Source organism: Bos indicus x Bos taurus, chromosome 15 (genome assembly GCF_003369695.1).
Source record: "Bos indicus x Bos taurus breed Angus x Brahman F1 hybrid chromosome 15, Bos_hybrid_MaternalHap_v2.0, whole genome shotgun sequence".
Taxonomy (NCBI): Eukaryota; Metazoa; Chordata; class Mammalia; order Artiodactyla; family Bovidae; genus Bos; species Bos indicus x Bos taurus.
Genome location: NC_040090.1, coordinates 65769434 through 65796095, shown reverse-complemented (window position 1 = coordinate 65796095; position 26662 = coordinate 65769434). Strand labels below are relative to the sequence as shown.

The following is a 26662-nucleotide window of genomic DNA, read 5'->3' as shown; positions in this document are numbered from 1 at the left end:
TGTTTCCTGAATTTATTCTTAACTTCTTATAGTCTCAGTTTTCTCTTTCTCTTGTTTTGAAATACATTAATATTCAGTTCAGTCAGTTCAGTCACTCAGCCGTGTCCGATACTGCAACCCCATGGACTGCAGCATGCCAGGCCTTCCTGTCCATCACCAACTCGCAGAGTTTACCCAAACTCATGTCCATTGAGTCGGTTGGATGGTGATGCCGTCCAACCATCTCATCCTCTGTCGTCCCCTTCTCCTTCTGCCCTCAATCTTTCCCAGCCTCAGGATATTTTCAAATGAGTCAGCTCTTTGCATCAGGTGGCCAAAATATTGGAGTTTCTGCTTCAACATCAGTCCTTCCAATGAACACCCAGGACTGATCTCCTTTAGGATGGACTGGTTGGATCTCCTTGTAGTCCAAGGGACTCTCAAGAGTCTTCTCCAACACCACAGTTCAAAAGCATCAGTTCTTCGGCGCTCAGCTTTTTTATACTCCAACTCTCACATCCATACATAACTGCTGGACAAACCAGAGCCTTTACTAGACGGACCTTTGTTGACAAAGTAATGTCTCTGCTTTTTAATATGCTGTCTAGGTTGGTCATAACTTTCTTTCCAAGGAGTAAACATCTTTTAATTTCATGGCTGCAGTCACCATCTGAAGTGATTTTGGAGCTCCAAAAAAGAAAGTCTGCCTCTGTTTCCACTGTTTCCGCATCTATTTGCCATGAACTGATGGGACCAGATGCCATGATCTTAGTTTTCTGAATGTTGAGCTTTAAGCCAACTTTTTCACTCTTCTCTTTCACTTTTACCAAGAGGTTCTTTAGTTCTTCTTCACTTTCTGCCATAAGGTTGGTGTCATATGCATATCTGAGGTTATTGATATTTCTCCTGGCAATCTTGATTCCAGCTTTTGTTTCATCCAGCCCAGCGTTTCTCATGATATACTCTGCATATAAGTTAAATAAGTAGGGTGACAATATACAGCCTTGATGTATTCCTTTCCCTATTTGGAACCAGTTCCTTGTTCCATGTCCAATTCTAACTGTTGCTTCATGACCTGGATACAGATTTCTCAGGAGTTAGGTCAGGTGGTCTGGTATTCCCATCTCTTTCAGAATTTTCTACAGTTGATTGTGATCCACACAGTCAAAGGCTTTGGCATAGTCAATAAAGCAGAAATAGATGTTTTTCTGGAACTCTCTTGCTTTTTCCATGATCCAGCGGATGTTGGCAATTTGATCTCTGGTTCCTCTGCCTTTTCTAAAACCAGCTTGAACATCTGGAACTTCACGGTTCACGTACTGTTGAAGCCTGGCTTGGAGAATTTTGAGCATTACCTTGCAAGAAGGTGAGATGAGTGCAATTGTGCAGTAGTTTGAGCATTCTTTGGCATTGCCTTTCTTTGGGATTGGAATGAACATTGACCTTTTCCTGTCCTGTGGCCACTGCTGAGTTTTCCAAATTTGCTGGCATGTTGAGTGCAGCACTTTCACAGCATCATCATCTTTTAGGATTTGAGCTATTTGAAATAGCTCAATTGGAGCTATTTCACCTCCACTAGCTTTGTTCATAGTGATGCTTCCTAAGGCCCACTTGACTTCACATTCCAGGATGTCTGGCTCTAGGTCCGTGATCACACCATCGTGATTATCTGGGTCGTGAAGATTTTTAATTATATTAATAATTATATTAGTTATTAGGAGGGATTAGTTATCCCTTCTAATCCCACAGATATAAAGTGGCTTAAAAAATACTTCTAAATGTAACAAAGTAGAAAACATCACGCAAAGTATAGATAGAATAGAAATGACTAGTGGGACATTTAACATACAGGTCATGGAAGGTTTCACATGGTTATTATTATGGATCAGGAATTTGACTCTGAGGTCTTAACTGCCAAAATTAAAAGGAAACAGTTTTTCCATACAGAGAGAAGTTTTTTCTACTCTAAAGAAACACAGCTTTTCCTTGCAATTCAACAATTGTCCCACAGTACATAAAAGTATTATAATACATTTTATATGGCAATTTTCAATACCTATCTTAAGTACATTGGAGAGATGATGCCAGGGTAAGTTCAGGGACGGCGACTCTGTAGAAACCTATAAGATACTCATACACATTCACATTTGCGCCTTCCCGCTGTGTGCCGCCCCCACACACGTGCAGCATCTTCTCCCCTCATGCGTGCATACTTCTTTGAGTAAGGTGGAGCTTACTTAGATTGTCAAGGTATAGCAGCTGTTTTCTGACAAAGCAGTGAATTACAACTTACCATTCTTAAAATGGTTAGTTCATTCCAAAGTAAGTTAAAAATCATGCAGATGCTCTGGCTTTAGCTGAAAGAGCCTTACTTTAGGTGCTCATATAAATAACTGATAATAGTATTATTTTGATCAAATCACTCTGATAGTTTGTGGTCTTTATTAGGAAGTTTTGACATCTAGCATCTTAGATTCAGAATTAATGAGGCAAATTAATAGTGAGTTTCATAATATGTTAACTCCTGAAATCCTACTACATGAGTAGAGAGTTAATTGCATTTACTAAAGAAAATTCACATCAGTTCAACCTGTTTACTTGATTAGCTTGAATTTAAATATGTTTGAAATTAGTTTTAGTTCAATCTTTTATTGGGATCATTGTTGAGTTATTAATGATTCAACCAAATCCTTCAAATTATTATTGTATGGTGTAAATAATTTAAGTTTTTTGGAGAAGAGTCAGTTTAGGATATGTTTTAAGTAGCCTTGGTCAGTGATAGCATACTAACTTGGAAATAGCCACACTGAGTCCTAAAGATTCATTTCATGTTTCACTAATATCGTTTCTTTTGAACTTAACCACTTCTGTTCTTACACTCAGGCATTCTTTTGGCATAAGGAAGAAAATAATTTGGGAGGTGGAACACAGTTATTATGCATCCTGTCAATATGTTTTCCCTATTTAGAGTTGATGGTTTGGTTAGATTTCTATTAGGGGGGAACATGATTTGGCAGAATGGTGCAATGTTTTTGTAACACATCACTAATCATGAGAGGAATTTGTTTTCTTAGAGCTTTTCCTTTCTCTTTTTTCTTCCATTGTTGTGATTTTGTTTTCAGATTGTCTTCTTTTATTACTATAACTGTCTTTAGTCTGCATAGCTGTCCTTTTGCTTGCCTGTTTTGTTCTGTATGTGCTGTTTCTTTTGTTCCTAGTCTTCCCTGAATCGTGTCACATAACTTTTATTAACTCCACACCCCCCCACCCTATTTTATTTCACCTCTGTCCGTACAAGATTACTATTTCTTTTTCCTAAAGTGACATAAGAAAATTCGGATTTTTTTCATAGAGATATTCAAGGGTAACACTGGAACTTGAAAAAAGCATTTAGGTTGGGATTTTGACTAATATTAATTGCTTATGTGATTTGAAAGATGCATTAATTTTTTAGTGAAGAGTAATTTTCTTGATTTCTATTAGATTGGTGCAAAAGTAATTGCGGTTTTGCATTGTTGAACTTTGCTGTTTGATATTGGAATACATTCTTAATGTACTCTTATACATCATTTTAATGTGCATTTCTCACTTTAAGTTTTTTTGCTAATGACATTACTTGCTGTTTAGTTTATATTTATTTTAGACTAGGGAAATGATGTTAGACAAAAAGCAAATTTAAGCAGTTTGCACCAACCAATATTAATGTAATTTATTCTTTTAAATATGCAGAGGAAAGATAGCAATAGGTGTCCCATTGCAACACATGTATTCTTTATTTAGTGAATTCTCTATCACAGGATTTGCTCAAGTAGACACTGTATTTCAGTCTCAGAGAGGTTATAGGCTCCAGCATTTGGAAAGTAAACTAAAGTTTCCTACAAACAATGTTTGAAAAGTTTTTACATCAGAGACACTTTGGAGTTCTGAGAAGAGCATAAGCTTCAGTGTTTGAGATTATAAAATTTGAGTTTGATGGGTCTGTGTTTAGAACTTGACTCGATCTCTTTTAGCAGGGTACTTGTTTAATTTAATTCATTTTGTTTAACTTAATTCCTGTAAGATGCAGGAAATACCTCAAAATGAAAGTTGTGAGAAGTAAATGAAATGTAAAACATCTAGCATGGTGTCTGGCGGATGGCATCTCTAATTAGATGCTGCTGCTGCTAAGTCACTTCAGTCGTGTCCAACTCTGTGCAACCCATAGACAGCAGCCCACCAGGCTCCCCCGTCCCTGGGATTCTCCAGGCAAGAACACTGGAGTGGGTTGCCATTTCCTTCTCCAATGCATGAAAGTGAAAAGTGAAAATGAAGTCGCTCAGTCGTGTCTGACGCTCAGGGACCCCATGGACTGCAGCCTTCCAGGCTCCTTTGTCCATGGGATTTTCCAGGCAAGATTACTGGAGTGGGATGCCATTGCCTTCTCCTTCTAATTAGCTACTATTCTATAAACTTCTCAAAGAAAGGTTTAGTGACCTTCTGATTTACTGGTAAGTCCCTCTGGGTTGGCACTTGTCATGTATTGGAACTTAAGACAGATTTCACAGTATCATGGCGTGGGTTAAGAAATCAGCTTTATTGGAAACAGGGTACATCTTACGGGGAAGAGCCAGAATCAGCAAGGAGAAAGTAAGGCATTGATTTCCTGTCATTTTGTTATTCCACACAGAGGGATGCCAGAGCTTTTGACAGTCTGCTCGATATAAAGCATAGGCAGGTCTCCTGCCTATATATATATATTAATATATATATATATTTAATACATGTATATTATTATATAATATATATATATATATATATATATATATATATTATCCTGTCTTATAGAGAACAAGTGGTAGATCAACCTCATCCATGAATTGTCACACAGACAATTTGGGAACCAGACAGAATACAGTGGATGCCTGTAGTCATCTAAAAGTTCATCTGTCCAGCATGTGGAGACTGAGGCCCAGGGGAAGTTGGGTTTGCCTTGCTAAGGGAAGAAGCTCTCATTTTGTCTCTCCTGCTGGGAGAAGGGGGTGAAGTAGTGATTCCACCTCACTGATGAGGTACCCAGAGTGACTCCTGACTACATTTACAGACAAATTCTACTCCTTGCATCATAACCAGGGTCAATGAATCCATTTTCTCAATGAGTAAGAGTCAAGTGTGAAATATTATGCTCTTTATGTCGATGTTGGAATAGATAACAGAAGAATGCCTTTCAGCGTCTTTGAATGAATGTTGCTGTCAACAAAAACTGGTCTCAATTTGGCTAGTCTCAGCTCAGCTTCACAAATTATTGGTTATTTGGCACTTACTTTAAGAATTAAACAGCCAGTAAGATGAGGTCCATATCCTCAGGGAGTTTGGCATGATGTCTACAGAGGAGTAAAATAGACATAGAAGAACTTTTAAAAAATATTTATTTATTTGGCTACATCAGGTCTTATTTTTTTTTTCAATTAGTATATTTCTTTTCTTTTTTTTTTTTTAATTTTTAAACTTTACATAATTGTATTAGTTTTGCCAAATATCGAAATGAATCCGCCACAGGTATACATGTGTTCCCCATCCTGAACCCTCCTCCCTCCTCCCTCCCCATACCATCCCTCTGGGTCGTCCCAGTGCACTAGCCCCAAGCATCCAGTATCGTGCATCGAACCTGGACTGGCAACTCGTTTCTTACATGATATTTTACATGTTTCAATGTCATTCTCCCAAATCTTCCCACCCTCTCCCTCTCCCACAGAGTCCATAAGACTGCTCTATACATCAGTGTCTCTTTTGCTGTCTCGTACACCGGGTTATTGTTACCATCTTTCTAAATTCCATATATATGCGTTAGTATACTGTATTTATGTTTTTCCTTCTGGCTTACTTCACTCTGTATAATAGGCTCCAGTTTCATCCACCTCATTAGAACTGATTCAAATGTATTCTTTTTAATGGCTGAGTAATACTCCATTGTGTATATGTACCACAGCTTTCTTATCCATTCATCTGCTGATGGGCATCTAGGTTGCTTCCATGTCCTGGCTATTATAAACAGTGCTGCAATGAACATTGGGGTACACGTGTCTCTTTCCCTTCTGGTTTCCTCAGTGTGTATGCCCAGCAGTGGGATTGCTGGATCATAAGGCAGTTCTATTTCCAGTTTTTTAAGGCATCTCCACACTGTTCTCCATAGTGGCTGTACTAGTTTGCATTTCCACCAACAGTGTAAGAGGGTTCCCTTTTCTCCACACCTTCTCCAGCATTTATTATTTGTAGACTTTTGGATGGCAGCCATTCTGACTGGTGTGAAATGGTACCTCATAGTGGTGTTTTGATTTGCATTTTTCTGATAATGAGTGATGTTGAGCATCTTTTCATGTGTTTGTTAGCCATCTGTATGTCTTCCAGAAAGCAGGAATAGAAGGAACATACCTCAACATAATAAAAGCTATATATGACAAACCCACAGCATACATCAGGTCTTAGTTGTGACACATGAAGATCTCTCCTTGTGGCACAGGCTTCTCTAGACCTAGTTGTGGCATACAGGCTTAGTTTGTTCCACGGCATATGGGATCTTAGTCCCCCAACCAGGGATCAGATCTGTATTCCCTGCCTTAGAAGGCAGATTCCTAATCAGTGGATGGCCAGGAAGTTCCTAGAAGTGGAAGAATTTCTTAAAAATAGAAGTAGAGTATAACAAAACTATGAAACATAATCACTAGAAGACTGAGGAAGAAAACGAGAAAATGTCTCAAAAGATAGCAAATGTGAAACTTTTTTATTTTCAAAACCGTAATTTGGTATTACCAAATGAGGGCTTCCCTGATAGCTCAGTTGTTAAAGAATCTGCCTGTAATGCAGGAGACCTTGGTTCGATTCCTGGGTCGGGAAGATCCGCTGGAGAAGGGATAGGCTACCCACTCCAGTATTCTGGCCTGGAGAATTTTGTGGACTGTCAAAAAGAATTGAACACGACTGGGTGACTTAAACTTTCATTACCAAATAAAGTAATGAACAGCTGTTAACTTTAGAATGCAAAATAAAAATACTTCATTATTTTAAAGATGCAAAAGCAAGAAAATACAGCATAAACTTATCTACATTTTTAAATAGTCTGTGTGATGGATAATGCCATTTAAATACTTTCAATAGAAAATGCTTGGGGCTGGTGCACTGGGACGAGCCAGAGGGATGGTATGGGGAGGGAGGAGGGAGGAGGGTTCAGGATGGGGAACACATGTATAATTTTTTTTAATTAAAATTGAATAAAAAAAAAAAAAAGAAAAATGACTTATAAATTAAGTTACAGAAGATCAAAAAGTCTGTGTAATACCAACTTTTAACTATAAATAACTAAAAAAATTGTCCTCTCTTCCGTTTTTACTGCTCTTTGCCTTTAGGAAGAAATATTACATTGTAAGGCTGCCGTCTTTTTGGATGAGGACAGGGATCAAGGTCTTCTTTAATATAACTTCTTTCCATACAAGTCTGAGTGGAAGGAAAACCAATTTTCCTGAAATTCTCTAGTGTGTTGGGTGGAATATAGCGAAATTGGTGTCTTGAGCAGGAAACCAACTTCGTTCCTCTTTCTTCTGCTGGAAAATCTGCATAAAAATTTCACATTTCTTACATGTATGTCCAAGCAATTCTCTTCTCTCTTCCTTTTTCCAAACTGCCTCAATATGAGGAAAATTTTGTATGTCAGTCTCTTTTTCATCACCTTTAAAATATGGCTCCAAAAATGCTTTTTGTGTGACTTTATCTTGTTTTTTACTAGGAGGGTTTGGTTTTTCGGCAATAATAGACAGTTCCTTCTTTTTATCTGCCACCTGGGGGAAGCTATCCGCCAAACAGGACTCATATCATCTTCCAAACGATCATTCATTTTTCTTTCTCCATTTGGACTTTTTCTCCCTTCTCCTCTTGCTTCTTCAGTTTTACAAGCATAGTTTCACTAACCAGTGTACACTCCACATCCACTTTTTTCTTCCTGCTAATCTTGACTGACTGCCATCCTTTGTATCTACTACAGTAATACCATTTTATACTGAGAAAGGTCTGCTCCTGGATCTATACTCCACTGAATATTTTCAAGGATATATCTTGGTTTTTTGTGGAGACTTTGCTTTAGCAATTCTGTGTAGATTTAACTGAAGAACTGATGGAAGTTTACATGCTCCATGGACTGACCTGGTTTTTATCATTATAGACTCATGAGAATCAGCACCCTTCACATCATCAAAAAGATTATCTCCAAACTTCTGTGTGGATGTAGAGGGATTTTAAGTACAGAATTTTCTTCCTTTATTTGTAACAGTGTTTCGTTATCTGGAGATTACTCAAGGACTGGAAAAGGTACTCCTGTAAACAGGGCTGTTCTGGGGATTCTGTGATTAACCTGTAGCTCACACTCAAGGCCTTATGTCTTGAGGAAGAGCCATTTCGGAATGGGCTTCAGGGCCTCATGGAGAGTCACTTCAATTCAGTCACTCAGTTGTGTCTGACTCTGCGACCCCATGGACTGCAGCATGCCAGGTTTCCCTGTCCGTCACCAACTTCCAGAGCTTGCTCAAACTCATATCCATCGAGTGAGTGATACCATCCAGCCATCTCATCCTCTGTTGTCCCCTTGTTCTCCTGTCCTCAATCTTGCCCAGCATCAGGGTTTTTTACCAATGAGTCAGTTCTTCACATCAGGTGTCCAAAGTATTGGAGTTTCAGCTTCAGGATCAGTCCTTCCAATGAATATTCAGGACTGATTTCCTTTAGGATGAACTGGTTGGATCTCCTTGCAGTCCAAGGGACTCTCAAGAGTCTTCTCCAACACCACGGTTCAAAAGCATCAATTCTTCAGTGCTCAGCTTTCTTTATAGTTCAACTCTCATATCCATACATGACTATTGGAAAGTCACTTGCCTAAATCTGATTTTAGAGTTCTGACTTTCTTGGCTTTTCTCTTGACACTGAATAGCTGAAAATGGATCAGACAGACCCAGAGGTTTATCCATCCATCACATAGTCTCCATTCATGGAAGAATGACTGTCCAGTGGAAGAGAAAGCTCCTTTTCTTTATCATAAGAGGCTTGGGGGTGCTTAACTTAATCTTCACTTTTCTTCCTCAGTTTTCTTCCTTTTGATTCTGCCTCCCACTGGTTTCAGGGATACCACATGTTTATCAGTATCTTTAATATCATCAATGCTATGCTGCTTATGGATTCACTTGTATTTTTAAGTATCTGCTTATTAGAAGATGACTGGTTAATGATCTTATTCACTTCAGCCCCAAGGTGAGGACATTTGAAAAAGGTCCCATCTTCAGATTTTGATCTAAGTTTCTCTGATCTAGAAGTAGAAGTGTTACTGAAAGGCCCTGTTTTCAGGTGGGTTATTTTCCTGGTCTCTAAAAGAGAAGAGGACAAACTTGTATTCCTTTTTTTGTGATCTCCTTCCAGATAGTGGTAGAGTTCATCACCAAGAGGGCTCCTAGGGCCTTGAGATTCAGATTCTTCTTGAACACAAAGTCCAGGTGTTTCAGCAACAACTGTAGCTATATTATCAGGAGGATAACTGCTTTTTCCATGTGCTTTGCCATTGGAGCTTGACTCTAATCACAAGTGTCCGCCAGTAGAATTTCACTTTCATTAGGTGTATATTATGGTTGAGTTGAAGACTTTGGTACTTTTCTCAATTCATGTGCACACCTGAGTGCTCCAGTTTAGTTTGTGTATCCGACTTGGAGGTGTGTGTGTTTGTTTTGTGTATCGGATGTGGAGGTTTTCCTTTCTTCATAGCCAGTTAGTGCTAGAAAATGAAAAGGTTGTTATTGGTGAATCTAGAATAACATCTGCCTCAGATTCACAATCAGTTGCTTGATGTGGTTAATCATTCTCAATTTTCTGCTGCAGTTGTTCAGAAAACTTTTTGTTTTCTTCCTGTATTCTTTTCATTCATAAGCTCTGTGATAAGTTTAAGATTCTGCTGCCAAAAATTTTCAGACTTTGCTGTTTCTTCCTCATGTGTTTTTCAGTTAGTGCACAGCGGTCACATAATCCTGCTCTTAATTGATCTAAAATTTTAATGATTTCATGAATGACTTTCTGTTGCTCTCTCAGTTGTTGATTTTTGGTGAAGAATTCTTCTAGTCTCTGTACATCTAAAATTTGTTCCTTTTTCAGTCTTGTTACCTTTTTCATTACGTTTACTTGTAAACCTTGTATTTCTTTACCACGATACTCCTTTCAGTTCAGTTAAGTCCCTAAGTTGTGTTCAATTCTTTGCGACCTCATGGATTGCAGCATACCATACTTCCCTCCTCCACACTTCTACTGGTTAATGTTTTCTGACCTATTCTGTTACATTATGCAGGTCAGAAGTTGTCTTTGGCTAGTTTTAAATACAGCTTGTAAGGCTGTGTCTAGATTCTCGAAAGCCCTGACAGGCAAGCAGGCATGCTCAGAGACTGGAAGGAGACAGCCTCATGCTTTTCTCCTCATTCCCTCACTAACCCACCAAAAATGCCTGTGGCCACACCACCTCTCTCAAGGCAGCCTGTACTCTCCAGGGCTGGGGGAGGGCCTGAGGGCCGCAATCCCACTCGCCTCTCCTGAGCCTTTTCAGTGTTGAATCTTAACTTTCCTTCTGGGGGAGAATTTCAAGCATTTTTTTCATTGAAGTGTAATTAATTTATGATATAGTTTCTGGTGTACAGCAAGGTGATTCAGTTATACATATGTGTGTGTGTGTGTGTGACGTGCTAAGTTGCTTCACTTGTGTCTGACTCTGTGTGATGCTATGGGCTGTAGCCCACCAGACTCCTCTGTCCATGGAATTCTCCAGGCAAGAATACTGGAGTGGGTTGCCACGCCCTCCTCCACGGGATCTTCCTGACCCAGAGATCAAACCCGTGGCTCTTAAGTCTCCTGCATTGGCAGGCAGGTTCTTTACCGCTAGCACCACCTGGGAAGTGTGTGTGTGTGTGTGTGTGTGTGTGTGTGTGTGAGAGAGAGAGAGAGAATGTATGTGTATATATATGTGTGTGTGTGTGTACATATATGTTCTTTTTCGTATTCTTTTTCATTATGGTTTATTAGAGATATTGAATATTGTTCCCTGTGCTATACAGTAGGACCTTGTTTGGACATTACATATGTGTGTGTGTGTGTGTGTGTGTATAGTAGTTTGTATCTGCTAATCCCAAATTCATAATTTTTCTGCCCGCTTTCCCTTTGGTGACGTAAGTTTGTTTTTTGTCTGTGAGTCTCTTTCTGTTTTTTAGATAAGTTCATTTATATCATTTTTTAAAGATTTCACATATAAGTGGTATCATATATTTCTCTTTGACTTATTTGACTTGAGGAAATGGCAACCCACTCCAGTATTCTTGCCTGGAAAATCCTATAGACAGAGGAACCTGACGGGCTACAGTCCATGGGATTGCAGAGTCAGACACTACTGAGCAACTAGTAGTAATTGACTTACTGTGATGATCTCTGGATCTATCGGTATTGCTGCAAATGGCATTATTTCATTCTTTTCTATGTCTGAGTAATATTCCATTGTGTGTGTGTGTGTGTGTGGCCTGGGTATGTGTGTGTGTGTTCATGACCAACTCTTTCTGATTCCATGAACGGTAGCCTGCCAGGTTCCTCTGTCCATGGAATTTTCCAGTCAAGAATACTGAAACTGGTTGCCATTTCCTACTCCAGGGAATCTTCCTGATTGAACCTGAGTCTCTTGTGTCTCCTGCATTGGCAGGTGGATTCTTTACCACTGACTGCACTGGGCAGCCCCGTTTGTGTGTGTGTCTGTATATGTATGTATGTATGTATACCACATGTTCTTAGTCAATTCATTTGTTGATGGACATTTAGATTACTTCCATGTCTTGACTGTTGTAAATAGTGCTGCAGTGAACACTGCAGTGCCTGTATCTTTTCAATTTGTATTTTCTCTGAATGTATGCCCAGGAGTGAGATTTTTGATAATACGATGACTAGTTTTAGTTTTTTTTAAGGAGCCTTCATACAATGCTCCATAGTGACGGCACAAACAATGTAGGAGGGTTCCCTTTTCTCCACATCCTCTCTAGCATTTATTATGTGTAGACTTTTTCATGGTGGTTGTGCTGACCAGTGTGAGTTGATACTGCAGTGTAGTTTTGATTGGCTATTCTCTAATAATTAGCAGTGTTGAGCATATTCTCATGTGCCTATTAGCCATCTATATATTTTCTTTGGAGAAATGTCTGTGTCATCTGTCTTTTTTTGACTGGGTTGTTATTTTGTTGTTGAGTTGTATGGGCTGTCTGTGCATTGTAGAAATTAAGCCCTTGGCAGATGCATTGTTTGCAAATACTTTCTGCCAGCCCGTAGGTTGTCTTTTCATTTTGTTCATGATTTCCTTTGCTGTGCATCAAGGATATTGCTAACTCCTGCATAGGCTGTGACTGGAACAGTGGAAAGAAGAGTGATGTAAGACAATTAAAAACATTGCTTGGCTGTGGAGCATCAGGAGTTTGGAGCTTAGCAAAAATTTTGTTTTACTACTTGGGGAATTGTAGATTATAGCAGTTTTTAGTAACTTTTAATTCAGAACGTTACATCTTAGTGTTATTCTTCAGTTACTAAGTCGACTCTCTGTGACTCCATGGAGGGCAGCATGCCAGGCATCCCTCTCCTTCACTATCTCCCAGAGTTCGTGCAAACTCACATTCACTGAGTTGGTGATGCTGGCTAACCATCTCATCCTCTGCCACCGCTTCTCCTTTTGCCTTTTAGTCTTTCCTAGGTGGCCAAAGTATTGGAACTTCAGCTTTAGAAATAGTCCTTTCAATGAATATTCAGGGTTGCTATTCCTTAGGATTGACTGGTTTGGTCTCTGCATTCCAAGGTACTCTCAAAAATCTTCTCCAGCACCACAATTCAAAAGCATCAATTCTTTGGCACTCAGCCTTCTTTATGATCCAACTCTTACATCTGTACATGACTATTAGAAAAGACATGGCTTTGACTATATGGACCTATATCAGCAAAGTGATGTCTCTGCTTTTTAATATGCTGTGTAGTTTTATCATAGCTTTCCTTCCAAGGAGAAAGCATCTTTTAATTTCATGGTTGCAGTCACTATCTGCAGTATTTTCTTGGATCCCATGACAATAAAATCTGTCACTGCTTCCACTTTTTTCCCTTCTATTTTTCATGAAATGACAGGACCAGATGCCATGATGTTAGTTTTTTAAATGTTGCGTTGAAGCCAACTTTTTCACTTTCCTCTTTCACCCTCATCAAGAGGCTCTTTAGTTCCTGTTCACTTCTGCTATTAGAGTGGTATCTTTTGCATAACTGCTGTTGTTTATATTTCTCCTTGCAGTCTTGAGTCCAGCTTGTGATTCATCCTTCCTGGCATTTTGCATGACATACTCTGCAGATGAGTTAAGTAAGCAGGGTGCAAATAGACAGCTTTGTCATACTGCTTTCCCAATTTTGAACTAGTCAGTTAGAATTCAGAATGTTACATTTTAGTGTTACAGATTTACTAATGAAATAGCAGGGGCTCATTCTAAGATAGGAGAAAAACAAATAAATGGACAAGAATCTGTCAAAACCTTCAGTTGCTGTCAGACTTTTTAAAATGTTTAAGTTAAAAAGGGCAGATTGAAATTATATTGATCACTGCATATTTAGCATGCAATTTGCCAGGACAAAAATGACAAAGTAGTAGAGTAATGAAGGACAGAAAACTTTTTTCTAGTTGTTAGGCTTTTGAGAGATTTTTTTTTTTTTTTAATTAGATGTCAGATTTAGTTATATGGTCCTGCTAAGAAAGACACTTTTAAAATACATTCCTTGAATGATTCCTTGTGTTTTAAAGAAAACCATTTGTTGTTGCCCAACTTTTGATTTCCGTTTTATGGAGTTATTGAAAGTGTTCAGGAAAATTGTGATTCTCAGAGGAAAGTATGGTCTCTGAGATGTTTCTTATATATTTTATTTGTTACATATGATATAAAATGGGCTTTCCTAGTGGCTCAGCTGGTAAAGAATAGCCTGCAATGTGGGAGACCTGGGCAATGTGGGAGATCCCCTGGAGAAGGAAATGGCTACCCACTCCAGTATTCAGGCCTGGAGGATTCCATAGACTGTACAGTCAGTCCATGGGGTCACAAAGAGTCGGAAACAACCAAGCGACTTTCACTTCACTTCACTTCATGTTATAAAGGTAAGAACACAAACTAGGTGTTGGGGTCTTTTTGTTTGTCAGTATAGGTAGTTTTTAAGTATAATTGATTTACGATATTACCTTAGTGTCAGGGGTACAACATAATGATTCAGCATTTTTATATATCACAGAGTGGTCTCCACAGTAAATCTAATTACCATCTGTCAAAAGTTATGGCTATATTATTGGCTATATTCCCTATGCTATACATCATGTCCCTGTGACATATATTTTATAGCTGGACGTTTGTACTTATTATTCCCCTTTATCTTTTTTGCCTGCCCCTTTGCCCACCACAGGATTTATAATGCCAGCCCTAACTTTGCTGGCATTGGCTATATGATCTTGAAATCCTCTTAACTTCTACAGATACATGTGTATGAGGTGTTTTTCTCCAGGTAATTTTGACCTTTTGATCCTTTCTGGTTCTGTATTTAATAATGCCAAAGTTTTAAAATCATTATTATGTTTTGCATCAGTTCAGTTCTATCACACAGTTGAGTCCAACTGTTTGCAACCCCATGGACTGCAGCATGCCAGGCCTCCCTGTCCATCAAAAACTCATGGAGCTTACTCAAACTAAATGGAGCTTACTCAAACTAATGACCATTGAGTCAGTGATGCCATCCAACAATCTCATCCTCTGTCATCCCCTTCTTATCCCGCCTTCAATCTTTCCCAGCATCAGTGTCTTTTCAAATGAGTCAGTTCTTCTCATCAGGTGGCCAGAGTATTGCAGTTTCAGCTTCAGTATCAGTTCATCCAGTGAATACTCAGGACTGATTTCCTTTAGGATGGACTGGTTGGATCTCCTTGCAGTCCAAGGGATGTTCAAGAGTCTTCTCCAACGCCACAGTTCAAAAGCATCAATTCTTTGGGATTCAGCTTTCTTTATAGTCCAACTCTCACATCCGTACATGACTACTGGAAAAAAACATAGCTTTGACTATATGGACTTTTGTCAGCAAAATAATGTCTCTGCTTTTTAATATGCTGTCTAGGTTGGTCATAGCTTTTCTTCCAGGAGCAAGTGTCTTTTAATCTCATGGCTGCAGTCACCATATGCAGTGATTTTTAAGCCCCCCAAAATAAAGTCTGTCACTGTTTCCACTGTTTCCACATCTATTTTCCATGAAGTGATGGGACCAGATGCCATGATCTTAGTTTTCTGAATGTTGAACTTTAAGCCAACTTTTTCAGTCTCCTCTTTCACTTTCATTGAAAAGCTCTTTAGTTCTTCACTTTCTGCCATAAGGGTGGTGTCATCTACTTATCTGAGGTTATTGATATTTGTCCCGGCAATCTTGATTCCAGTTTGTGCTTCATACAGCCTGGCATTTTGCATCATGTACTCTGTGTATAAGTTAAATAAGCAGGGTGACAATATACAGCCTTGAGGTACTCCTTTCCCGATTTGGAACCAGTCTGCCGTTCCATGTCCAGTTCTAACTGTTTCTTCTTGACCTGCTTACAGATTTCTCAAGAGGCAGATCAGGTGGTCTGGTATTTCCATCTCTTTCAGGTGGTCTGGTATTTCCATCTCTTTCATGGACCTAACATTCCAGGTTCCTATGCAGTATTGCTCTTTACAGCATCGACCTTTACTTCCATCACCAGTCACATCCACAACTGTGTGTTGTTTTTGCTTTGGCTCCATCTCTTCCTTCTTTCTGAAGTTATTTCTCCACTGATCTCCGGAAGCTTATTGGGCACCAACTGACCTGGGGAGTTCATCTTTCAGTGTCTTATATTTTTGCCTTTTCATATTGTTCGTGGGGTGTTCAAGGCAAGAATACTGAAGTGGTTTGCCATTCCCTTCTCCAGTGGACCACATTTTGTCAGAAGTCTCCACCATGACCTGTCCATCTTGGGTGGCCCTACATTGCATGGTTCATAGTTTCATTGAGTTAGACAAGGCTGTAATCCGTGTGATCAGTTTGGTTAATTTTCTGTGATTGTGGTTTTTGTTCTGTTGGCCCTCTGATGGATAAAAAGCTTATAGAAGCTTCCTGATGGGAGATACTGACTAAGGGGGAAACTGAGTCTTGTTCTGATGGGCAGGGTCATGCTCAGTAAAGCTTTAATACAATTTTCTGTTGGTGACTAAGCTTGTGTTCCCTCCTTGTTTGACTTGAGGCCAAACTATGGAGAGGTAATGAAGATAGTTAGGGCATCCTTTAAAAGGTCCCAGGCATGCAGTGCTACACTGAGTGCCCCCCACCCTGCAGCAGGCCACCACCGACCCACACCTCCGCCGGAGACTCCTGGACACTCACGGGCAAGTCTGGGTCAGTCTCTTTTGGGGTCACTGCTCCTTTCTCCTGGATCATGGTGTACACTAGGTTTTGTTTGTGCCCTCCAAGAGTCTGTTTCCCCAGTCCTGTGTAAGTTCTGGCGGCTCTATGGTGGGGTTAATGGTGACCTTCTCCAGGAGGGCTTATGCCATACCCAGGTCTGCTGCACCCAGAGCCCTTGGCTCTGCAGCAGGCCACTGCTGACCCGTACCTCCATAGGAGACACTCAGACACAGTTGTGGCTCAGTCTCTGTGGGTTCTCTGGGTCCTGGTGCATACAGGGTTTGTTTGCGCTCTCTGTCTCTGGTGGGTATGGGGTTTGATTCTAAACGTGATTTTACCCCTCCTACTGTCCTGCTGCACCTTCTCCTTTGCCCTTGGACATGGGGTATCTTTTTCTGGTGGGATCCAACATTCTCTTGTCGACAGTTGTTCAGCATCAAGTTGTAATTGTGGAGTTCTTGCATGAGAAGATGAGCATACGTCCTTCTACTCTGCCATCTTCCTCTGCTTTTTACTTACACTATTTAATAAATGGTATATTTTAAAGAAAATCCAGTTTTAAATGATTGGACATCGTACAAACACACTTTTTTGAAATGTATATGTGTAGGCTGGCCTTTGACCTTTCATTTGGTACTTTATTCTTAGCTAACTTTGTAAACAGTAGAAGGCAGAGCTTGGAAACGTGACATACATGTAGTTGTGAATATGACTTTTACTGGATTTGGTGGTGATGTTTATTATTTCTGTCTTAGTTAAGATATATCCCATGCATGACTTGTGATTTACTAATGTTAGCCAATTTAAAAAAATGGCAGACGTTAAAATCATGGATAACCAGTAACAGTGAATTACCTTGTCTTGGGAGTATGGGAGGCTGACATCAGCACCTCTTAAAAGTCTTAAAATGCATGTCAAAAATGGCTTAACTAATTGGTTACCAAGTCCCGTTTGAATTTAGTATATATCTTAGTTCTGTTAATGTAGCTGTTTGTGAAGGCTTTAAATCATAGAAATTCTCTTTCTCTAATTTAGAGAGTAGAAGTGCGTATGTTTTTGTGTGTAATATCATAGAGTATGTATGTATAAGATTGTAGAGAAGTAGATAGCTGCTTCCCCAAGAGAGAGTGTACCTTAGTGTCATAGTTTTTACAGTAGTTTCGTCACTGCTGCCCCAAGTCTTTTAATTTACTTTATTACCACCATTATTGCCTCCCTTATGGAGTCAGTCTCCCTTAACTTTGTTAACTGAATGGATATGTGATAGAAATTAGCTTTCCTTTTTATACTGCTAAATTTTTAGTATGTAGCTTATATTTGTAAGTTCTCGAAGAATTTCAGAAGTTGTAGGAGACAACAGAAATGTGATGTTGCCAATTTGGACACTCATTAAAAATGATATCCATGCTGTCATTTCTAAAATCTAAAAAGAGAGACAAAAAGCATGTATCAGGCTGTATTTCTCGAAATTGCTTCCAGCTGCCTGCTTCCTAATATAGAAATGTTTATTAAAAGTGGCAGGTTAAAAATTGAATTCCTAAGGCAAATATGGCTAGCTCTAATTTTGCTAAAGAATTGGAAATACCTGAGAAATTGCCTCTATAGTGGCTTCGGTGTGGAGTGAGGGGCATGGTTGGAGCAAATAGTACGTATTTCTTGGCTAGCAAAAAAAATAAAAAATAGCAAACAGCCTAGATAGTTTCATTGAACTAAAGACAAATTTACTAAGGTAGTGAATTAGAAATATGAATTATCTTTATATTTTATGCATTGCAACAGTATAAAAACTGCTGCAAAGTTAGAATGAACCATTTAAGATAGAAGATAACATAGAAACAGTGATGGATTTGCCTGGCCATGAAACTCAATTGAGGATGAGACTTAAATTAAGGAAATAAGCAGAGTAAAATATGGTTGAGGTGGAGAAAAGAAATTTAAATCTTACCTAGACTAGTTAGAGGAAATGAGATTTAAAGAAGTATTAGATTGAAATGCTATGAAGAAGCTTTTTAAAATCAGGGGAAAATTTGTGTTAATTCTGACAAGAAATTAATGACAAAAAGAAGATACATGTTGAAGGAGAAAAAAAAACACACTGGTGTTTCAATGAGTCTTTGGTGGGGGAACTTTTGAACAGTAAGAGAAGAAATAGAGAGCAATGGCAACTATATTAGAGATGGATTTGAAAATTGTTTTTGTGAAAGCATTCACTGTTTACGGTGGCAGGTTAAGAAGCAGGTAATGGAATATATTCTCAGTTAAATTGTAGATTCGGGGAGTAGGAATCATGCAGGAGGAATCTAGCGACCAAAAATCTTTGTGAAGATTGGTTGTGCCTTTGTTGTTGTTCTTCAGTCATCAGTTGTGCCCAACTCTTTGTTATCTCAAGGACTGCCGCATGGCAGGATTCCCTGTACTTAAGTATATCTTGGAGTTTGCACAAACTCAGGTTCATTGAGTCGATGACGCCATCCAACCATCTCATCCTCTGTCACCCCCTTGCCTCCTGCCCTCAATCTTTCCCAGCATCAGAGTCTTTTCCAGTGAGTCAGCTCTTTGCATCTCGGCAACAGTCCTTCCAGTGAATATTCAGGGTTGATTTCCTTTAATATTGACTAGTTTGATCTCTTTGCAGTCTAAGGGACTCTCAAGAGTCTTCTCCCACACCATAGATCAAAAGCATCAATTCTTTGGTGCTCAGCCTTCTTTATGATCCAACTCTCACATCTGTACATGACTACTGGAAAAACCATAGCTTTGACTATACAGACCTTTGCAGGCAAAATGATATGTCTGCTTTTTAATACATTGTTTACATTTTTCATTTCTTTTCTTCCAAGGAGCAAGGGTCTTTTAATGTCATGGCTGCAGTCACCTTCCACAGTGATTTTGGAGCCCAAGAAAATAAAGTCTGTCACTGTTTCCATTTTTTCACCATCTATTTGCCATGAAGTGATGGGACTGGATGCCATGATCTTAGTTTTTTGTGTGTTGAGTTTTATGCTAGCTTTTTTACTATCCTTTTTCACCTTCATCAAGAGGGTCTTTGGTTCCTCTTCGCTTTCTGCCATTAGGGTGGTATCATCTGCATATCTGAGGTTATAGATATTTCTCCCGGCAATCTTGATTCCAGCTTGTGCTTCATCCAGCCAGGCATTTTGCATGATGTACTCTGCATAAATTTAAATAAGCGGGATGACAATATACAGCCCTGACATACTCCTTTCCCAATTTTGAATCAGTCCGTTGTTCCATGTCCAGTTCTAACTGTTGCTTCTTGCCCTGCATACAGATTTCTCAGGAGGCAGATAAGGTGGTCTGGTATTCCCATCTCCTTAAGAATTCTCCACAGCTTGTTGTGATCCACAAAGTCAAAGGCTTTAGCATATTCAATGAAGCAGGAGTAGATGTTTTTCTGGAATTCCTTTGATTTTCCAATATTAAAGGAAATCTGTGATCCCACAGATGTTGGCAATTTGATCTCTGGTTCCTCTGCCTTTTCTAAATCCAGCTTGTACATCTGGAAGTTCTCAGCTGACATACTGTTGAAGCCTAGCTTGAAAGATTTTGAGCATTACCTTGCTAGCATTTAAATTGACCACAGTTGTATGATAGTTTGTACATTCTTTGATTGCCCTTCTTTGGGTTTGGAGTGAAATCTGACCTTTTGTAGATCCTGTGGCCACTGCTGAGTTTTCCACAATTGCTGGCATATTGAGTGCAGCACTTTAACAGCATCATTGTTTAGGATTTGGAATAGCTCAGCTAGAATTCCATCACGTCCACTAACTTCGTTCATAGTGATGCTTCCTAAGGCCCACTTGACTTCACATTCCATGATGTCCGGCTCTTGGTGAGTGATCACACCATCATAGTTATCCAGGTCACTAAGACTGGTTTGTATAGTTCTTCTGTGTATTCTTGCCACCTCTTCTTAATATCTTCTGATTCTGTTAGGTCCATACCGTTTCCGTCCTTTATTGTGCCCATCTTTGCATGAAATGTTCCCTTGGTGTCCCTGATTTTCTTGAAGAGATTGCAATACTCATTTTTGTGTTTTCCTATTTATGTTGACTGGTTAAAATGGCTCTTTTAAAAAGAATCATAAATATTTCATAATAAATATCTTGTCATTGCTGCTTAACATGTTGTAGTTATGTTAATCATTTCTTATTACTTTATACGTTGAAACTGCAGTTCAGTGTATTAGTAGTACATGGTCTTATTGACCATACAGAATAGAAAAAGAGAAATACTACCATGTAATTAGTGGTGTATGGCTTTATGGACCATACAGAATAAAGAAAGCTTAACGTTTACTTAAGTTTGCGTTTTAATATAATCATAAGAACTGATCTAACCTTAAAAAAGTGAAGAACTTCGTTGGGCAATGTTGACTTTCGTATGTTTGATTTTCTGTTTGAATAATGCACATTATTTATAAAATATTTAAAAATTTGGAAGGATTTGTAGAATGGGTCTTTTAGGCAGTTTTACTTGATATTGGCACAAATATCAAGTAATGAGATAAATACACAAATAAATTCTGTAATAGCTATTATAATTCTTATCCGAAAGAGGGTGGGGTTAGGGTCTTGTAATTTGAGTAGCATATTCTGAGCAATGATCTTTTGGTTAAGATGCCAATAGCATAGGCACAAAGGCTGAAATAAGCAAGGGGACTACATCAAACCTAAAAACTACACAGCAAATGAAACAAGTTAAAAAGGCAATCTAGGATGGGAGAAAATATTTACAAACTATATATCTGATAACTGGTCAATATTATCTTAGATATATAAGGAACTCATACATCTCAAAAACAAACAAAAAGGCAAATAATCATATTTTTACATGAACAAATGACGCAAAGAGACTTCTTTTTCCGAAGAAGACATACCAGTGGGCAACAGGTATATCACTAATTATCAGAGAAATTTAGATAGCTTTAAAATTGTCCAGCAGTGTATCCTTAATTCATATTGTAAAATTAAAATATGTGAGTTACTGTAGTTCAGTAAATGTAGAATGTGTGTGTGCTAGTCACTCAGTCATGCCCCAATTCTTTGTGACCCCATGGACTGTAGCCGCCAGGCTCCTCTGTCCATGCAATTCTCCAGGCAAGAATACTGGAGTGAGTTGCCATCCCCTGCTCCAGGGGATCTTCCCAACCCAGGGATTGAACCGGGGTCTCCTGCATTGCACACAGATTCTTTACCATTTGTGCCACCAGGGAAGCCAATAATACAGGATTTTGAAGATTATGTTTACATGGCAGGCAATTTTGCTTTTTTTAGGAAAAATAAAAAATAAACTAGTTTTACTAAGTTTGGTTACTTAGGTACTAAAGTACCTAACTTTTGGTACTAAAGTTAAGTACTTTTGGAATTTGGAAAAGCAGTGTTTATAAATGCTACAAATGCCCTGATCTTTAACATGAAGGCATAATAGGTATCCTCTAAGATTCCTATCAGGCTTGATAGTTCTTTATTTTGTTAGTGTTCTTAATTTTTAGATGCTTATGGTGAGGTAGGTTTTTCTCATTGATTATGTTTTGAATCTTCTTGAGGCCAATATTAACTAACATGGCCCTTTTGATAGGAACTATTATTATGTTTGTAGCTGTTCTTGTTCTTTTATCTTCCAAGTTATTCTTGGCAACCTGCTACAGCAATCAGTGTCAAGAATGACTTGATACTTTATCAACTTTGTATTTTATGACATTTTCCTCTTGGCATTTTGTTTTAAAGTATAGCATACATGATGTAGAAGAAGTGCAAATAGAAGTGAAAATGGGATTTTGATGTTTTATGTCTTGTCAGGAAATCTTTCATTATACTTTGATGAAGTGTGGCACAAACCCAGTAAATGGAAATTTTGTTATTTAAAAAGTTAATTTTATAAATATTATAAATATCTGCTTCTTAAAACCAAAGCAAAGTGAAACAAAAGAATATTACCCTATATGGCAAAGGTATAAACATAAATGGGAGAGAATATTGAAGCATCTTTAACAAATGAAGAAATTTTACAAATAAATAAAGTTCCTGAAATTAATTAAAAATGCTTGCAAAAGATAAATACAGTGCACTGAAAAATAAAGGCCTTTGTAAAGATGTCTTTCTATGTTTGATATAAAAATGCATATTAAAACTTCCCTGAGATATTTTTTTGCCTAGTTTCCTGGTAAACGAAAAGCCTAATATACTTTGTGTAAATAGATTTGGAGAATCAGTTACTCTCAAATTGTTGATCAGAGTACAAATTTATATAACTTATTTGGAAATATCTTTCAAAATTTAAATACACATATGCTAGATTCAAGGGATTAGATCTTATAGAGTGCCTGATGAACTATGGACAGAGAATTGTGAAATTGTACAGGAGGCAGGGATCAAGACCATCCCCAAGAAAAAGAAATGCAAAAAGGCAAAATGCTTGTTTGAGGAGGCCTTACAAATAGCTGAGAAAAGAAGAAAAGTGAAAGGCAAAGGAGAAAAGAAAAGATACACCCATTTGAATGCAGAGTTCCAAAGAATAGCATGGAGAGATAAGAAAGCTTTCCTCGGTGATCAGTGCAAAAAAATAGAGGAAAACAATAGAATGGGAAAGACTAGAGATTTCTTCAAGAAAATTAGAGACACCAAGGGAACATTTCATGCAGAGATAGGCACAATAAAGGACAGAAACAGTATGGACCTAACAGCAGAAGATATTAAGAAGAGGTGGCAAGAATACACAAAAGAACTGTACAAAAAAAATCTTCATGACCCAGATAACCACGATGGTGTGATTACTCACCTAGAGCCAGACATCCTGGAATGCGAAGTCAAGTGGGCCTCAGGAAGCATCACTATGAACAAAGCAGTTGGAGGTGATGGAATTCCTGGTGAGCTGTTTCAAATCCTAAAAGGTGATGCTGTGAAAGTGCTGCATTCAGTATGCCAGCAAATTTGGAGAACTCAGCAGTGACCACAGGACTGGAAGAGGTCAATTTTCATTCCAATCCCAAAGAAAGACAATGCCAAAGAATGTTCAAAATACTGCACAATTGCAGTGTCTCACACACTAGCAAACTAATGCTCAGAATTCATTTGATTCTTGGGACATAAACTGAGATAGCTGAAGAAGACATAACATACAACTTTTTAACTGGATATCCTTTATAAAATAAATAAACGTGTTACCTACTAAAATTAATATTCAAAAGAATGACATTGAACTAAAACTCTATAAGCTGTATATGAAATACTCCCATCAGTGGACACACAGAAGGTATTTGTTCATCACGAATATATCACTAATGCAGTGATGTTTGCTACTCGGTTCAAACATCCGTTCCTCAAAAGGAAGGTTTCTTTGAGATCCTGTCCTTGCTCTAGACTAGCTAGGGCAAGCACCCTATTAAAGAATTCATCCTCTATATTTTGTCTGAGCACTTAATATATCTGTGATTAAATAATTTAAATTTTTCCCCCATTGATTAAGTTAGGTTCCTTGAGGGTTGAGAATCCATCTGTTTCTTTCACTGCTGGGGCATTGTGTACTATGATATACCCTCTGTGTTGATAACAATGCATATTTGAATGAGTGAGGATTAATTCTAGAATATCATACCAACACCGCAGCCTATTAGGAAAATGCGTGTTTGTCTTCTCACCTGTGTTGGCATTTCTGTTCCTTCTTTCAGTGACTTCCCTAAAACAAACGAGCAATTTAGCGTTTTAGTGTGTGTGGGTAGGAGGTGGAGAACACAGATCCCTTTTAGAAACCATGATTAACATAAAATTGCAAAGATGTAAACACCCCCAAGTTTTGTTATTTAATTTCAGTGATATGGATTTCCCTAAATCTCTTGATATAGACCCACATCACTCTGAGGTTTTACTCTGAAGGATTGATTTTTCTATTATTTTATTTTATTCTTACAGTTTTTGGTATCTTTGCTTTTTGACCATTTCTCTTGTTCTGTGACTGGCCTTTTGTGTTTTATTACAAAAAATTTCAAACATGCGGAAAGATTGAAAAAGTGTACATTGATTCCAAAGTATCCGTCACTCATATTATGCAATTATCTTTTTACCGTATTTCCTTTCTCATGTAGTTTTCTGTCAATCCATTCATCATCCTTTTTTCAATTAATGCATTTTTGAGTAAGTTGCCAATATCATTGTACTTTTTCCCATATACTTCAGCTTGCCTGGCATTAACTAAAGTTCAATATTGTTTACAGGATTCTTTTTTGAGGTAGAAATTTATATACAATGAAACACACCAATTTTAAGTGTAACATTTGATGAATTTCAACATGTGTATACACAAACTCCTATTAAGCGGTAGAACAGTCTCATCACCTCCAGAAAGTTTGCTCCTGTTTCTCCTCATTATTTTTTTGTGCTTTTATTTAACAATTAAAGCTTACTCCTGTTTAATTATTTTTACATTATAATGATCCCCTCAGCTTTGCACTGTTTGATAGGCGTTCTCTCTATCATAAGTTGAAGGTTGATGACAAAGTATCCGCCAACTCAGGATTGTTAAGAATCAGCCTAGTAATAAAACTAAGAAATCTAGTAGGAGTTAGGAACACAATCTCCAACCTGGTGGTTGTGTTGGTCATGTTCTTTGATAAGTGTTTGCAGGGTAAAGGGGGAGTGGGAGTAATGACTGGGCGGAAGAAAGTCTTATTAGTGCTCTGTGTTCACATGGTACTAAAGGGAGCAGTTTATTTTGGTTGACAAAATTCCTGTTCACGAAGTCTTACTTCTTGAGTAAGAAGTAAGACTTTTCACCTTTGAACACATTTCACCTTTGTGCAGTTAGACCATTTCACCTTTGAACACAACTTATCTGTTTCCCAGTGTTCATATAGTGAATTACTGTAATGGGAGGAAGTAAAAAACAATGTATTAGAGTCATTTTGCTTTCCAGGGAAACATTTTTCTAGTCTAAAATTTTAAGTTTTTTTCTTGGAAGTTATAGCTATTTTTTAAGTGTGTTGTTTTTAGCTGAAAGATAGCTTGCTTTCCCTTATATGTCTATTTATAACATTATCATGTAGTTTCTAATGCTTCAACATTATCAGTATAGCACAGTTTAGTACCGGAAGTTTAGTAACACAGTTTAGTAACAGTAGAAATTTAAGATTATTTATGTCTAACACTCATATTGAAATTTAAAGTCCTTTAGCACTGATAATTTTATTTCTAGACAGCAACTTTGGTGCTTCTCATTAGCCAATGAGCAATAAACACATTCAAGTTTGGAAAGTGTATTGCCAGTGTTAAACTGTTAATATAAGACAGCCATTTAACTAATCATCTGTGCTTTTTTTTTTTTTGGTATATTCTGACACAGAAGAAAGAACCTTCTAAATCCAGTATGAAGAAAAAAGTGACCAAGATTGCAGAAGCAAAAAAAGTAATGAAGAGAAATTTTAAAGTAAATAAGAAAATAACATTTACTGATGAAGGAGAGGTAAGATTCTATAAATGCTTCATTTCTGAGGTACTTTCCAAGTATTAGAAAGTTTGATTCTGCTGCTGACATGCCATTTTTAATAAGAAAAATGAATGTTTCTCAAGACCTCTCAGGCAACTCCTTTCATTGTTTCTGTAGGTATTTAGTCAGCTCTACATATGTAGGCAAAAATGCCTTTGTGACAGCAAGCTGGGCTACTTCTTAATGATTAACAACAGAGTTTGTTTTCTTTTTTTTTAATCAGAGTATAGTTGCTTTAAAATGCTGTGTGTGTTAGTTTCTGTTGTATAGCAAAGTGAATCAGCCATACATGTGTGTGTATATATATATACCCTCTTCCTGGGATTTCCTTCCCACTTAGGTCATCACAGAGCATTGAGCAGAGTTCCCTGTGCTATACAATCAGTTCTCATTAGTTATCTGTTTTATACATAGTAGTGTATATATGGTGCTTCTTAGGTGGCTCAGTGGTAAAGAATCCACCTGCCATTGTAGGAGATCCAGATTCAATCTCTGGGTTGGGAAGATCCCCTGGAAGAGGAAATGACAACCCACTCCAGTATTCTTGCCTGAAAAGTCCCATGGACAGTGGAGCCTGGCAGGCTACAGACCATGGGTTTGCGGAGTTGAGTCGAACATGACTAAGTGACTGAGTGCCACCATGCACCAGTACATATATACCAGTCCCTGTCTCCCAGTCCATCCCAGT

At 38.2% G+C, this 26662-nt stretch overlaps 1 protein-coding gene and 1 pseudogene across 1 annotated transcript in view; one reads left to right on the top strand and one right to left on the bottom strand.

Annotated features, from left to right (window-relative positions):
* DDX10 (DEAD-box helicase 10) overlaps positions 1 to 26662 on the top strand; it is a 318321-nt gene that overhangs the window by 150882 nt on the left and 140777 nt on the right. The window contains exon 14 of the mRNA XM_027563817.1: positions 25831 to 25950. Coding sequence (XP_027419618.1) covers positions 25831 to 25950 — 120 coding nt within the window. The remainder of the gene's footprint in view (positions 1 to 25830; positions 25951 to 26662) is intronic.
* On the bottom strand, positions 7302 to 11479 carry LOC113905969 (annotated as a pseudogene).